The 15,496-nt window shown below is 45.4% G+C and overlaps 1 protein-coding gene across 4 annotated transcripts in view; it reads right to left on the bottom strand.

Moving 5' to 3' along the window:
• AOAH (acyloxyacyl hydrolase) overlaps positions 1 to 15,496 on the bottom strand; it is an 80,608-nt gene that overhangs the window by 404 nt on the left and 64,708 nt on the right. Inside the window, exons 17-22 of one of the 4 annotated variants that reach the window (XM_049816142.1) lie at positions 14,799 to 14,971; positions 11,893 to 11,951; positions 11,753 to 11,812; positions 10,072 to 10,168; positions 6,208 to 6,284; positions 6 to 4,273 (exon numbers count right to left, since the gene is read on the bottom strand). In XM_049816142.1, coding sequence (XP_049672099.1) covers positions 4,097 to 4,273; positions 6,208 to 6,284; positions 10,072 to 10,168; positions 11,753 to 11,812; positions 11,893 to 11,951; positions 14,799 to 14,971 — 643 coding nt within the window. In that variant the 3' untranslated portion in view covers positions 6 to 4,096. Of the gene's footprint in view, positions 1 to 5; positions 4,274 to 6,207; positions 6,285 to 10,071; positions 10,169 to 11,752; positions 11,813 to 11,892; positions 11,952 to 14,798; positions 14,972 to 15,496 lie in introns of those variants that run through there. The other 3 variants (XM_049816145.1, XM_049816143.1, XM_049816144.1) reach the window with 3 other exon arrangements.

Genomic DNA, 15,496 nt, shown 5'->3' with positions numbered 1-15,496 from the left:
TTCTTGTGCATTTATAATGTAGTTGTTTCATGCCAGCATTTAGGAGACCCTACCATAAAGAAGACTCCCTGTACAGCCATGTGATGAACTGTAACCTCTAACCAAAGAAAATACCCCACTCCAGCTGCCTGAACAGGGGAAAATCCTTCTGAACAGTAAAAATAACGTAAGGACTGTATATCTGCACCTCCCTGACCAGCCATTTGGTCTAATGATACTTTCCAACCACTTTCTGATGCCTATGAAGTCTGTTCTATAAACTTCTACTCAAAAGCCCTAGAGTCTGATTTCCACCACCCCCCCCCCAAACATCTTGAAAGTATTTCAAAAGCACCGCTTAGATATAATGCATAAAACTCTTGCAAGTCTGAAGGAATTCATGCTCCTAAATGCCTCTGACACTTCTAATAAATATTCTCTCTGCTATCCTGTAAGGAAATCATGGGTGTTGAGGCAAAAGAGGCCCAACTATATTTAGGTTCAGAACTACCCAGTTCTGATGCTCTAAGTTTGTGCCTGCTGCTGGTTGTATTCAGAGCTTCTTTCCATGAGACCTGTAGAAGTGGTAAAATAGCTTTTCTCCTTGATATTAGAACTGCTCCAGCTTTCATAGAGGTTTTTGCCCTAGAAGTTATGCACCAAAGAGTAACTGTATCTGCTGTATGGCCAGGGTGAAAACCATCCAGTGTAGCAGGAAGGGGAAGAGAGAACAGCCTGATTCTCCTTTAACCAAGTTTTCTCACCCTGCTAACGTGGTTTTGTTTTAACTTCTGACCTACAATTATATTTTGCGTATATGGTAACTTCACTTTCAACCCTAAAACTCACTCCGACATTGATTGTGATTATGAGGTTTAAATAGAGCTAACAAAGCCTTTTTTTTTAAGGGCCAAGATGGGTTTATGGAATCAAATTATTTGAACACTGTTATTTTGGACTTTGGGAACAGACTGGAGCCTTTGGGGAACTTTTAATGCACTTCTTTTTAAACTCTGTGCTTTTGAAAGAACCTGTAATGAGGGGCCAGGACACAAAAACTTTCTTTTTTTCAGAGCTCATGTACAAAGAGACACGTTTGTGGAGTGGAAGCTCTTAGACTCTGGTCACTCAAGGTCTCGTTAAGCTAATGGAGGAATTGGGGAAGGGAGGAGGGATAGGGAAGATGATTGTGCAATAGGGTGTTTTCTACTGGTCAAAATTTCTAATGTGACCAAATGTGGTTGTTCTGAGATACCCTATGGCTGCCAGAGGGCTGCGACCTGTCTCTGTCAGAGTGGTCCATTCTGGCATGGTAGTCTCCAAAACTCCTTCACAAGTCCCTAACCCTTCCGTATGTTTTTTTTAGCAGAGTGGGTGGGTTGGTTTGTTGGTTTAAGAAAACCTCTACTATCTTGGCATGGTGCACCCACTGCAAAAGTATCACTGAAGGTATGCTCTACAGTGTTAAGGCTACTGCTGACTGGCAATTTAAGGCATATGTGCTTAGACTGCCCTAAATTATGTAGGTCCTGCTCAGACATCATTTCATGTGGTCCTGATTTCAATAATTTACTCTGGATGAGTAGTGTGGCACAGAGAAGGGTTCATGATTCTAGAAATCACTTTTCTCATAGGTCTCCTTTAAATTCCAAAGCTCTTGTGCTTTGAAACCTGCTACAATTTGTATGTTTTTTGCAATTAATTTTTTGTGAAGACGACAACCCCTAAGCAATTTTTTTGTTTTTAAAGGAAATATTACCCATTCCTCATAGAGCTCTGGGTGACTGCAACTGGGAGGTGGCTGTGTTACTTCAGCAGCTTCTGGCTATCTGTTCTCTCCTTCTGCACCAAACTGGCGATGGGCATGCTTCTCAGCAAAGTGTAAATATCCAACTTATCTGATATGCATCACTTCAGGGTTTTCTCTTTTTTTGTGGCTGGAACATGTTTTGCTATGACTTAAGGAAAAGAACAGGAGAAGCTAATCACACTCAAGCTGTGCTTTCCTGCCTGTACATAATCATTAAGAATCTTCCAAGCGTCTCAGGTTCCAGTTTGTAATGCTCAAGGCTTTCGCATTCTCCCTGGTAACTTCATAAAAGCAAGAAATGAAGCTGTTTATGCAGGATCCTGTTGAAATGCATGGCCCTGTCATCCAAACAAAGCAATCAGCTGTTCTAGAGAGAAGTGATGTCCTTGAAGCCACCTGGCATTCACAAGAATTTGCAGTGAAATTTTGTAGTAAGGAAGAGATGCTGAAGAAAATCCCCGGGCTCCCTCTACAGTCAATTGGAAGAGAAAGTCAGATTTCTTCCAAGGATAATTGAGTTGGACTTCAGGGAATGGCGTCTCAACGACAGCTCTAGAGGGAACTTAGCAGGACTGAGTGATACGCTTTGCTTTTAGGTGTCAAAAGTAAATGGAGTGAATTTCCTCCACCTACGGCCTGAGCTAGGTGTGTTGGGAAAAAAAACTCATGGAGCCCAATTTTAGCTTTGAAACTTAAGAGGAATGCAGTTATGCCAAGAATGACTGTTTTGTTTGTAGCCTTCTGTTTTGCAACTTAATAAAAACATGCGGGAAACCCCCTTCCCCGCCAAGAAATTGGCAGTAAGGGAATGTGGTTCTGGGCCTGGCTAAACAAATGAGCACTTAGTGTTTATCCCTTCTTTCAAGGATTTTTTAAATATAAAATACTGCCTGGAGCAGGGACAAGGGGTCTAGTTTTTCCTGCCTGAGTGTCCTAACCTAGCCTTTTTCCAATGGACAAAAAACCAGAATAGCTGCTAATGGGATGGGGGAGTGTTGCCTCTTTTCTTATTTCCTTTTCCTTCTCCTTGCAATGATAAGTAAGCAAGCATCAGTTAGGAAGGTTTAATTCCCTCCCACATCTCTCCTGCATGGCTGGACTGCTGGGCTACTGCATATACATGCCGACACCTGCTTCTGCCATTATACCAGCAGCTTTTTTTTTTTTTTTTTTTCATTAAAGAGACAGCAGGTAAACAGCAGGTGAAATACAGGGGCTGACATTAGACACCGGCTTATCCTGCCCACTGCTGTATCATAATGACTAGGGATCACGGCACGCTTCCAGCTCACCATCGGCAGAGAGGAGCACTGCAGTTCTTATATCCCAAACTCCAAAGTTTCTCCACAAGAAGGCAAGAGCTAAAATGTTTGTTTTCTGTGGAGTGTTGCTCAATTCAAAAATTTGTGTATATTTGTCAACTGCTTTGAGATCTTCAGAGAGAAAATTCAGTAGAAATGCCCAGCCTCGGTCTTATCTGTTGTATTTATTTGTCAAGCTGTATGTGAGGTGTGGGGAATAGCTGCAAAGATTGAAGCAAGAGCCCCCATTAAGTTGATGAACTGCACGGCATCAATCCTCTCCCAGTAGGCTGCTCTATACGGTATGAAAGCCGTACCTGGCCAGAGGCATTCACGTTGGTACAAAGTAAAACTTTCAATAAAACTAGTACGAGGAGCGAGTGAATTGTTTATCATGTCTCTCAAGCGCACTCTTAAATATCACTCTCTGCTCACACATCCCCTTCTTTTTATTAAGAGAGGCACTCTTTCGGAGCAGAGTGCTACATCTCAGTCCAAATAGTGGTATGTTGGTAACAGACTTCCGTATACTACCAGGAAAAGAAAAATGGATTTAAAGCGGTGGATGTTTGGATAAGGGTAATTAATAAATCCTAGAAGGGCAATAACTCACTTGAAGCAAGGCATATCTACAGCTGGCACCTTGACTGTAAGGGAAAATGTACCTATAAAAGCATTAACGTCATCCTAACAGCCGGAGTGGGAGATCATAAGCACTGCAGGATGCCAGGTCCAGAGGGAGTAAAATATGGCAGCGCTTGGCTGGATCCTGCAGCTCAGCACTCCGGGGGCTGCATGTAGGTTTGCTGCTACCCTTCAATGCCCTTTTGTAATTCTCTTTTGGCTTAGGCAGGATCCCTTTAAGATAAATACTTGCTGCCTTCAACTTTATTCTACCATCTAGCTGCTGGTGGGATATGGGATGCGGGCAAGAGCCTGAACGAAAAGCTGTGATCTGGCAAGCTTGGCTCCCGTGGTGGCCAGTTGCTGGGGGTTATAAGAAGCCTCAGGCCAGCCTCAGGGTAAGACATAAAAATAACGCAAAGCCCTTTTCTTCTTCACTCCAGGCTCTTCGTATTGCAGTTTCCCCAGATGGCAGGGTTGGGAATGGGGTCCATTTCATCACTGTTTTCACTCTCATTTCATTTGCCAAGTTTTCTCTAATTGCTTCCTTGCAAAAAGCCTGCAGCAAAAAAAAATCCAGATACATTTTTCTTCACGTCCCCAGGCTGCGAGCTCATATTTTCATGCAGCTATCTCTTGGTACTGTGTGGTAGCCAGGCAGGAATTTCTGCTGTGAAGGAGTCTGTCTTTGAATAGGAGGCTCTTTTGACTTGGCAGGGCTAAGCAAGCCACCATATTGCTCCAGCTGACCAGCACAGGTTGTGTAAAAACTAGCACTTAAAGCACGCATTTTGCCTTTGGACTTCCCCCTGCAGGTCTCCCCTGGCTGAACGGACAGCACAGTCAACAGGGAAGCTGCTGAAATGTTGGAACCCACCAGTGCTTGCAATGCATGCCCATTGAAGTGCTTCTCCAGGAACTGCTCTTTCCCAGTGCGCAAGACAGCATTGCCTCAGGTTACTTGGTGACGGGAGTATGGGACTGAATATATGGGGGTGTTAGCTCACATCATTGTAAAAATCAGTCCATAAATTCACCCCGTGCTTTTGAGCAGGGGGAGCTGCCAAGCAGCACTGCTGGTGGCTGGGTGGCATAGCAGGCTCCATCATGCTGGGGTGGAAGAGAGCACGCAGCTGGGAGCATGGAGGAAGGCAGTGGTGCCCTAGGTGACAGCCTTCTCCAAACTGCTCCACAAAAAACATCACAGAGGAAACATCACTCCTCCTTCTCCCAGCTGCCACCCAGACCTTCACCCCTGGGCAGGGCAGGCATGTTGGGAGTGGAGCTGGCTGCTTGGAGGGCACGTTTCCCTCATAGCAGCAGGTAGCAAGAAATTTCTGGACCTGTTGTTAAGTATATGGGATGGAGAGCAGCCACTGCTGCTGCTGCCAGGCAGACCCCTCTGGCAGGAAGGGGAAAATCAGCTCTGCTGTCGCTGTCCCCTTCCATCTCGCCCACTTCCTGCAATTCGTCCCCTCGTAATTTACGCCAGCCTAATTCTTGCTCTGAAGAGTCAAGATTGAAAAGCATGGAAAACAGGAGCGGTCTTTATTTTTGGGACCTGCCCACCACCCCGTGTTTACTTAGCAGTGGGGGGTGACTGTGTCGTGGCCGGCAGGATAGCCCCGGCCAGGCTGTGCCCATTGCTGCTACTGGCTGCATGTGGGGTTTCAGCTCACATGCAGTTTTTCTCAGGGCGGCATGGGGAAGGCTGGCTGCTGCTTTCCTTTGCATATGTGTTTGAAATCTGAAGCTAGTGTATAGAAAAAAACAATTGGCTTTGTTCATAGCGGATTGCAACGCATGGAATTCTTTCTTCACGTGTTTTACAGAGTCCGAAAAAAACGCTTCAAAGTGAATACGGTGGGAACGAGGCAACACCACACTGGGTTATTGAACCCGAGCAAGGCCTTACAGCAGAGCAGCTGCTTCTCCTTCCCTTTCATTTATTTCTGACTGTAAACCTTTCCCTGCCACTTGTCCTTGGAGGCCGAGCAAGCAGGAGAAAACTTCTTCCTCATATGTAGCTGCAGAGCATAAAGCAATTTAAATGTATAGCTTCAAAAAGAAAGCTTTGTTCCAGGCTACGATGGGGAAACCCACGGCCTCGGAGGCTGCAGGGGAGGGGCAGGGCTGGAGGGGGCTTTGCACAGGGCTGCATCACTGCCCTGATCCTGCAAAACTCCCGCGGGTGTTTGAGCAGGCAGGTAGCCAGCCTATGTGGCAAGGATCTGGTTTTGTGGCTTAAGACCTGTTTGGCCAGGGTACTGGTCAATGAGTGAAAGAAAGCAGCAGAAGACCTTGCAGGAGTTAAAGCAGAGTGCAACCGGCTGAAATGGAGATGTCTGCTCTGGGGTTAAAGCCATTGTCTCTTTTTTAAAAGAGAAATCCCCCAAACCTGCATCCCCGTGGCATGCTGAGTGGGTGCCTCGGGCAGCAACGGGCGCCAGCGTCACGCCTGCTCCTGCCCATCTCCTGGGACTGGGTTTTTACCTGGCTGGGGTGGAAGCCATCGACTGGTTCGATCAGCTGCCAGGGCTCACCTCCCATCTTGTGCCACTCCTCGGCCGCTGCCAACAAGGTAAGCAGAGGGGTTATCGCTGGTAAGCACGTAGGCGCCCACCTGGAGATGTACCCCCCCCTCTTCCTCAAAGCGCCGATGGTATTTTTAAGCACACGACAGCTCTGCGTGATGATTATGATAATTCATATAAAGTTGTCAGAGCCAATATTGTGTACAATCCCCTCTCCTCGGGGCAGTATTTAAGCCTTTATTGTTAATTTTTTTTCTCTGTGATATTTATGCAAGGAAGCGCTTTGAACATAAATGATCGTAAAACAATTCACTTTCCCTCCCAACTAAGATGCATGCTGTAGCAAGTAAAGCTGTAAATTATTTAACACTGATTTAATACTTTTGCATTTCCCATTTTAGTTGCATCTTCAGCAGTGCAAAAAAATAAAGAGATAAAGAAAACTTTGCTTTTTAGAGAAAGAGGTGGTAATGCCATATTCACATGGGCTGATGTCTGCAGGAATAGACCGTCATTTTCAGTTACTTCTCTTCTGAGCGGTCTTTTTCAACTCCAACAAAATAATCTTTTGAATTACGTAAGCATGACATTCAATGCAAATGATGCTGTGCTGTAAGCCCCAGAGCCATTAGTGAAGTAAAAAGCTTTCTCTCTTCAAAAGGGCTGTGGAGTGATCAAACATGGGACTAGTGGATATGGCATTAACAGACTGTAAATTCAATAATTTCTTTTATAATGACAGATTAAGAATTCTTAATAACATTATGCAGGCATCCTGTCAGGACAAAAATGTTGTTCATTCAAGCACCACAGTTTTGACCTAGACTCACCGCTGTTTGTTGGACCCTGTCAAAAAGTGATGTCTGGGTCCCCATACTAACTTTGAATTCACAGAAGGGCAATATTCCCACTTTGACTATAGGAGCCTACTTAAGAAGCTTTAGTCAGTCAACACCCCAAGTAACCTGTTTCAAGACACAGGGCTTGGAGCTTTGTTTCAAACTTGCAGTATGTTGGGCACAACACATAGTCACCTTAGATTACACCATGGAGTGCACATACAGATGCACAGAGTGAGCTTGTCTAGCTCCTTATATATGATGTTATACATTGAATACGAAGCTGTGTATTGTGTTTTACTTTGTAGAGGGACTACTGTTCCAGTGCCAGAAATAACAGAGGGGTAAGCAAGATGAGTAAGGTTTATATCAAGATAGGTATATTTAGACCATTATACTTGACCTCCTCAAATCCTAGAGCAGTTGAACAAACACCCACCGAGTTTGTCTTAAAAGTGGCTATTGCCTTGGCTAGACTAGTCTAGAGCTTGCTCTCATCCACACCAAGAAAAAGCCAGAACAAGCAACCCCTATTCCCTGTTTATTGCACTGCTTCTCAAAGGAACCACTAAGTTCTTCAGCCAAAGGCAACATCTGAGCTTGAATGTCCATGTAAATCTAGACTAAATGCTACTATACTCAAATTTTACTCCAAGCAAGCTGGGAGCTGCTACATATGTATATGCCCATGCCAGCCTGAAATCAATGCACTTATCACAGTATGCAACCACTGCTAAATATTTGATGTCTGGAAACTTTAGGGGAGGATTTGCAGTTGCTTCAGAAAAAGACCAGAAAAATGGGTCAGCAGCCTTAGCTAGCTTTTGAGCACACTCACGAACTGACAGGTTTCCTGATGGCAAGCTCGAATTGTTGGCTCCAGGGCCGCAGGAAACTTTGCAAAGTGTCTTTCAGAGCTGATGTTTGCATGTGCATGTGTGATTTTGTTTACCTCATTTATTTAACACAATGTAATCAAGAACAGCAAATTATATTAAGATGTTTCTTTTTGTGAAAGCAAATAAATTACCTAAAGTTAGTAATTTAACTTATTAAAGTAAGTTGCCTACCCAGCAGGTAGTTTGTTCCAAATCCTAATGACTTGTTAAATATTAAGTAGCTGAGGCAAAAGCCGCAAATAGACTTGGACACCCTGAAACTCTGTGCTACGGTATCGAACTTGACAGTGGAGCCCACCAATGTGAGATAGTTTTGGACAGAAAGACTCCGTCTCCCATCCTCCCTTCTTTATCTTCTTCTCTGTATGGTCTGCATGAGACCCAGAACAAGCTTTTTGAATTGGGTTATGTAGGATAAAATAAGTTTATGAGTTTTGATAGGATTTGGCTGCAAAATGAAATTCTTGCAATAATCTTAGGTGTTTTGGCAGCTTCATGCTTCCAAGGACAGCCAGGCACTGATGAGGAGAGGTGTTAGAGATGTACACCTTGAAGTATTGCCAGGATGTTTCTGTCCCTTCATGGCTCTAGTTTTAGCTGTCTGCATGCTGAGATTTAAAATATACTCCCCAGGCAAAATTTTTGCAAGAAGGACCAACATGGAACTACCTCTCTATGGGAATATAAAAACAAGGAAATGCAGGTCAGGGGTTTCTCCCAATTATTATATACTGGTTTTGGTATGTAAAAATTCATGCTATTGGGGAGGGCCCCCAGGTGGCCAGGGCTGGAGCTCCTGCCCCATGAACAGAGGCTGAGGGACCGGGATGATCCACCCTGGGGAAGAGCCTACGGGAGGTGATGAGGATGGGGCCAGCCTCTTCACAGCAGCGCAACAGTGGTTGCAACACGGGAGGTTCAGGCTGGATACAGAGGAAAAGCTGTTTTCCTACTTTCCCATCACTAACTACTTGAATATGTTTCCCACCTCAATTGCTCACCCCATGCTGATTTTTTTTTAAGAAAAGAAAGAGCCAGTGTGTTTCTCCTTGTGATGAAGCTGGGCTGATGCTGGGTGATGCCTCAAGCTGGACCCACATACATTTCATAAGGGAAGCGGAGCTGAGAGGGATCCAGGGACAGGCATCTGACCCCAGCCCCACAAAGACACTGTCCACTCATGCTCATGGTAACGAGGAAAAGTTTCTGGTTCTTTTACTTTTTTTTTTTAAGTGTCAGTTGCCAAAGGAAGTAATCTAGGTAATGTGCTTACCTAATGTCACTTAAGATCACAGAAGGATGAGTGTTGTAAGCTCTTCTAGTCAAAAGTTACAGTAGTACGTAGGTACTTAAGGAAGCATAGGAAAGAAGCTAGTTCCTCCTGGGACAAGCGCTTCTACTTTTGAAAACAGTGAGTTAAGCGAGGGTGGCTGTGTTATTCAGGCAGCAAAACTGGCTGAGAAAAGTTCTCCTTCCTGAGGCACTGCTCATCCCAGAGGAGGCAATATGAAGCCCGGTCAGTGATGTAGTACGCTACAGCTCATGAAGACCACCTTCACCACTGCAGATATGCCGTCTCCAGCCTAGATGACCTGCTATAAAAGCAGTGCTCAAAAGTAAACCCAAATCTTATGGACTGAGATGATAGCTTTGAGATTTGGGTTTTTTTCTTCATCAGCCTGAGAAGTTGCTGTAGACAAGCAGGAGGCATTTTTAGCAGAGGCTTATCTGCTGTCCCTGTCCCCTCACCACCAACACCCCCGGTCACCCAAGTGCAAATGGCCAGTGTGCCGCACACCAGGGTTGTGGGTGCCAGCATCTGGGAGCAGCGGGGCGGTTGTGGTCCCCAAGCTGGTGGTGGGGTGGGGGTCTTGTCTTGTCAGAGGTCTGAGGTTAACCCAACCAGGGAAGCTGGGAGATGGTATTAAGGGTCCCCCCTTGGCCCCAGCCCTGCCAGCAGGGTCACCTAGGCTGGCTGGCTATGCTGCCCTTCTCCCAGTACAGAGCTAAAATAGGAGATGCACATTAACAGCCCAGCACTTGACTAAATACTTTGTGAAAAAGACGGGGGAAAAAGCAACTTACTCTGTCTCAGTGGGAAATCCATGTAGAAAATATCAAAGTTGGCAAATTTCTTAGATCTTGCTATTTCTTTCAGGACATTGGAAAGTTGTAAAGCTCTCTGCAAAAAGTAAGCAATTTAATGATGATTCCTTGCTACTCGCAGTGCTTTGCATGGATTCAGCTTTTGTCACTAATGCGCAGTCAGGGCTTTGAAAGCTAATGTGGCCCTTTTAGGTGGGGGAAAGGAGGGGACATGGGGTGGTTCATCATAACATAGACTTGCATGAGCACCACCAGCCTTTGGGCTCACCATGCAATACATCATTGCAGGTTGCACTGAGGCCGCAGCTGATGTAATAAGTTTAATACAGCATATGGTTATTTTACTGGCAGCCACTTTTAGTTGTGTCTCTACGCCTATATAAATATTCTGAATTTCTTGGCTTGAGAGGCCTCTTGACAAGTGGCAGCCCAGTCATTTCCATTCCTCTTAAAGAAAACTGAAACTTTTCGTACAGGAAAAATAGTCTTGTTTCCCATTACTCTTCCCACTACTGCTTATCTAGCCAGACAAAATTCTGCTCTTACTTTCAGCAGAGTAATTTACCTCCATTGAGCATCTACCTAACTGATATATCCAATGTGATTTCTACAGCTGTAACAGAGATCAGGATCTCCTAAATATTTAAATTGTGCAGTTTGGATAATAACATAGACAATTAGTTTCAGACAGGGGCTCAGAAAGAAGATTAATTCATACCCTGCAGACATATGAATTGTTCATGGACAGAAGTTACATGTACTGTATGTTCTGTATTGTTGGTATGAATATATAAGCTGCAATCCTGCAAAGATTTAGGAAGGTGCTTAACTGCCTTTTCTGAAGTCAAGAGGGACAGGACATAAAACGAATCACATATGTAAGGCTTGGTGAAATTAAGGCCATATTTTTTGTTTAGTGAATGCAAACATCAATACAATTATACACAAAGATGACACCTTTGATTATATTTGGTTACTGGCTCTTTTACATGGCTGCAGGGGGGTGCTGGGATTAAAAATCAGCTTGTACCGTAAGGGAACAAATGGCTGATATTATATGACATTCACTTCTGCAGCCAGATTTTTCGGGTGAGTTTTAAGACATCTCTTTTTTGTCTGATCCCATTCCTGCACTGAGCCTGGATGCTTCTTGGTCACACCATCTGGTGATTAAGTCCACAGAAATGTGTCTGAGGAAGATTAACACAAATCCCAAATGAAGACAGGGTAAGGCTCTTGCTCTCGGGGCCTGCTCCTGCTGCCAGAAAAATCTACGCAGTTGGTTTTTCATACTCAGAACTACTTGATTCGCAAGCCGTTTCTTTCTGATCAGGTGCATTTTCTCCTTAAAGAACGTGAACTTGAACAGTTTTGTCTCAGGGAGATTGCATGCCTTCAGAATAAATTTGGTCAGCTGAGAGGTTGGAAAGGGAACACATTTACAAATGCCTTAACTTAACCATGCTGCCTCCCAGAACCTGAGAGGTGTTTGAAAGGATGGGTGCGGACGTTCCCCCATCTTCTCCCTGCCTTTTTGGAAGAAAAACGTGTGCTGATGTCTTGCCTTTGAGATATTAGGCTTATATCCTCAGACACAGGGACAAACTGGAAGAGCATCTGTGCAAGAGCATGGTCCCATCACAGCCTCGTCGAGACTTACCTCTGAGGTCAAATTCCTGAGGGTCTCGTTGGGGGTCAGCCAGCCGCTGCAGGGGCTCACCTAGGCAGGCACGGGGAGGGGAGCTTCAGCAGCGGGCTGAGAGGAAAGGGGGACTCATAAGCTACAGCCAGAGACCTTACCTGGAGGCAGTCGAGGAAAGAATAAATTTGACTGTACGTGATGTCCCTGTTCAGCTGCCCTGCAAAGCACAGAGAGGGAAACTTCACGTGCCTGATGCCCAAATGTAACTTCATTTTGCAGGTCTGTGTGTTCCCACGCATTAGACCCCTGAGTAAGGAGAGGTACCCTGGGAGCATCACCACCCCCTGCCCAGGTTACCCTCCCACCACCAGAACCAGGGTGCGACAGAGGTGGCACTGATGCATTCTTCCCGTTAAGGCACCCATGTCCCCACAGCACGCAGAGCTGCATTCGCTTCTCCTGCATCCCTCTCCAGCCTTTCACGGGTGATTCGTCTCGCATGCAGGGTTAGTCATCACAGCCTGCGCCAATCTCCAAAGTGCGTGACTGATATTTTATCCATTAACGTGTCTCTCACTCTCCAAACAAATGCAGGGGTTGCAAAGATCAAGGGAAGATTGAAGGTGCCTGTGTATACTCTTGAGTTTTGCATTTACCTCGGAGAGGTTAGCCTTAAAAGGGAGGAACAATTTTGCTGTCATGGAGGAAAGTGGATATGCTTTTGTGGGTGAGAGAATTCAAGCACCGAGTCAAACACCCTGCTGACGGTTCCTAAAATTCACTGCAGTAAGCAGTAGCCTGGCTTGCCAAGAAAATGACCCATTTTCTCGACCTTTTTGCTTCTTTGGTAGCTAAAACCAAGATGGAAATTAAATGGCCACTCAGTTCTCTGAGTTGGTAGCTCACTGATCATCCTGTCAGGCTTTGGTTTTTTTGCAGCCCTGAAATATGCAATTTTTGTTGTTGTTTTGGGAACTGCAAAGTACGATCTTTCCCAAGTGAAACGGGTTCCTCAGGTTGCTTTGCAGCAGCTCCCCCATATAGATGTGATTCCAGCCTATCTCATGGCTACCCATCACCCAGCAGCAGTACCAGCTGCCTGGGGAGCAAAAGATGGGGACATCAAAGATCTAGTGTCACTCACGGACATTGGGGATGTCCCAGACCCATGTAGCCTGGAAGATCGGGTCCTGCAATGGGCTGTCGGGGACCAGGGATTCGGCAGAAAGCCATACCGACATCTGGTTGCACCTGACTGTCAGCCAAGCAGGGAAACCTGCTTGCAACCCATCGGAGAATCTGCCAGAAGTGATCTCTTACTGCAAAATGTGTTGCTTAGGATTAATTGGGTCCCTTCAAGGCAAATCAGCCCCTCTGAAAAATTTCCAGCTGGTCCTATAGCTAATCACTCCCGATTTGGCTTGTGCCAAAAAATGCTATATGTTGTCTCTGATAATTAGATATCCAGTAGAGGAACCGTCCCTGTGATAAACATGTACTCAAGGAACGAAATGTGTTTATATGACTAAAAAATAATTATCACAGGCTCCCCCTGCCCTGAAAGGGACATGAATTTTCCTGTATTTTTCTTTTTTTCTGTTTTCATTGGTAGTAGTATGATGCTTATTAGAGAAAAACGTAACAAGGTCTCAGGAATAGAAATGGAGACCTCAGACTTCCTGAGAAAAGGCAAGTACTTCTGAGGGGTAAAATAACCCATAGTAGATAACGCAGAAGCTGTGGGGCCACTGGCCATGACTGGGGAACCTTGGGGAAACCACGGCACAGAGCCTGCTGAAAGCTCTAGTACCCAGTGGTTGCCAAAATCATCTGAAGATGTAATCTGCCTTTTAAATGATGTGATTTAGCTTCTCTCTCTCTTTGCTGATGAGAACTGTGATGACAAGAACTTTCCATTGCTCAGATGCCAAAGAGGTTCCTTTTTACCCAAATTCAAATAAGAGCATGCTTTTGGTCTAAAATTTGGCAGCAGAATGTCCACGATGGTTCCTTGTACACAGTCTTGACGGGAGTACAAGGGACTTACTTTAGCTGTTTGCATAAAAAATTTCTTTGCTACCTGCATAAAGTATTTCACATTCTTTATCCACTGTGGGGGGGGCACAAACTTGTAGAGAAGGGGTTCTGCAACCAACTTCCAAGCTTCCCCACCCCACAACCTCCCACATCCCCAGGGAAATGTTTCCACACTGATCCCAGAGGCACAGCTGTCCGACTAACCAAGGGTGGACATCACATATCATTGCATATGAATGCAGCCCCCTGTGATGATGTTCCTCCTTCCTGCTTGGCACAGGATGAAGCCAAGGAGCAAGTGGTCTGTTAATGGTCAGACATACAGTTTCATGCATGCTTTGAGATGACAGACTCCCAAAGGCAGCCTCCAAATCTCTGAAAACACTGCCCCAAAGCACCTTACAGCAACTGCAGCCTGAGGAAAAGCCCCAAAAGATGCCTGCAGATGGTGTGAGGTTCAATCGTCACACCTGTAGGTAGCGTAAGAGGTGGCAGGCACCCAGCGCTGGCGGAAAATTTATATCTCTAATATCTAACCAGTATTTCACACCCCCCTGACTTAATCTTCTGTCCTGGTCCACATCCAGTTTTACCAAGACATCCACCAGTCAGTGAGTGGAGGTGTTCACCAGACATCCAGCTCTCCACCTGTAACAACCACCGGGATGAAGTACAGGCAGGCTGGCCACAATTTTGGACCAACGCTGAGGCAAAACAGCTTGTTTACACATCCACAGCATGTGTTGAGCCTGGCTGGGAGCTGAGTGGGTCCGGCTGGTGTGGAACTGGAGGGGGAACCAGGCAGGATAGGAGTCTGCCCTCTCACTGCCCTGTCCTGCACTGGGGATGGTAAGCTGGCTCTCCTATTTCTACTGCACAGCCAGTATCTGTCTCATATTTCTCACTTCTTCTCCATTCTGTCAGGTTTGCTTGAAATTGTCAATAGATTCATAAATTATTTAGGGAGACAAGGCAACATGAGCAGTAGATGATAATCAGGAGGAACCCCGCAACATCTCATATTTACCTAGAGGATGGTATCTGTCATGCAGGTTATCCCAGAGAAAGCGGCCATCTACCAGGCCTGTTAAAATCACATGGCTGCCATTTGGAAGACGGGAGTCCAGATATCGCAGAGCTTGCATCACGTTGGAGAGCATTTCTTTGGGTGTAGTCATGTGAGCCAGCGTGTCACGGTTCCTGCAGAAGAAGAGGATGCCAACAGAGCTTTCTGTCAGGTAATACTGTGCCCCCCAAAAGGCACCTGAAACAGTGGCATTTTCTCCTTTGCTGCTCTTCCACATTAAGTTAGCTAAATAAAACCTTATAAAAATGACGCAAGGTGTTTTAGTCTCTCATTGTTATTGCCAAAATCAGAAGCGATATAGAAACCTTCTTTGGTGTAATTCTTTTCCCTACTAAAACCAGACGGATGCATCCTTTTTTAATAGAGTGGCTTCCAGCTGTGGGTTAAGCCCGGTGGGCAGCTAAGCATCACACAGCCGCTTGCTTGCTTCCTCCCCACCTCCAGTGAGATGGGAGAAGAGGAAAGGAAGAGTAAAAACAAGAAAGCTTGGGGGTCAAGATAAAAAACCCAAACGTTATTGTTCAACAAGCAAAGGAGAAGAGAGAAAGCAAGCAAAAGTAGTGATGCAAAGGCAATCACTCTTCTCTTCCCATGGGTAGACTGATGCCCAACCAGGCAGCCAGTTCCTGAGCAAAAGA

The sequence above is a fragment of the Accipiter gentilis genome, chromosome 14, assembly GCF_929443795.1.
Source record: "Accipiter gentilis chromosome 14, bAccGen1.1, whole genome shotgun sequence".
In the NCBI taxonomy this organism is placed as follows: Eukaryota; Metazoa; Chordata; class Aves; order Accipitriformes; family Accipitridae; genus Astur; species Astur gentilis.
The sequence above is the reverse complement of the archived record's forward strand: the minus strand, read 5'-3'. Positions and strand labels throughout refer to the sequence as shown.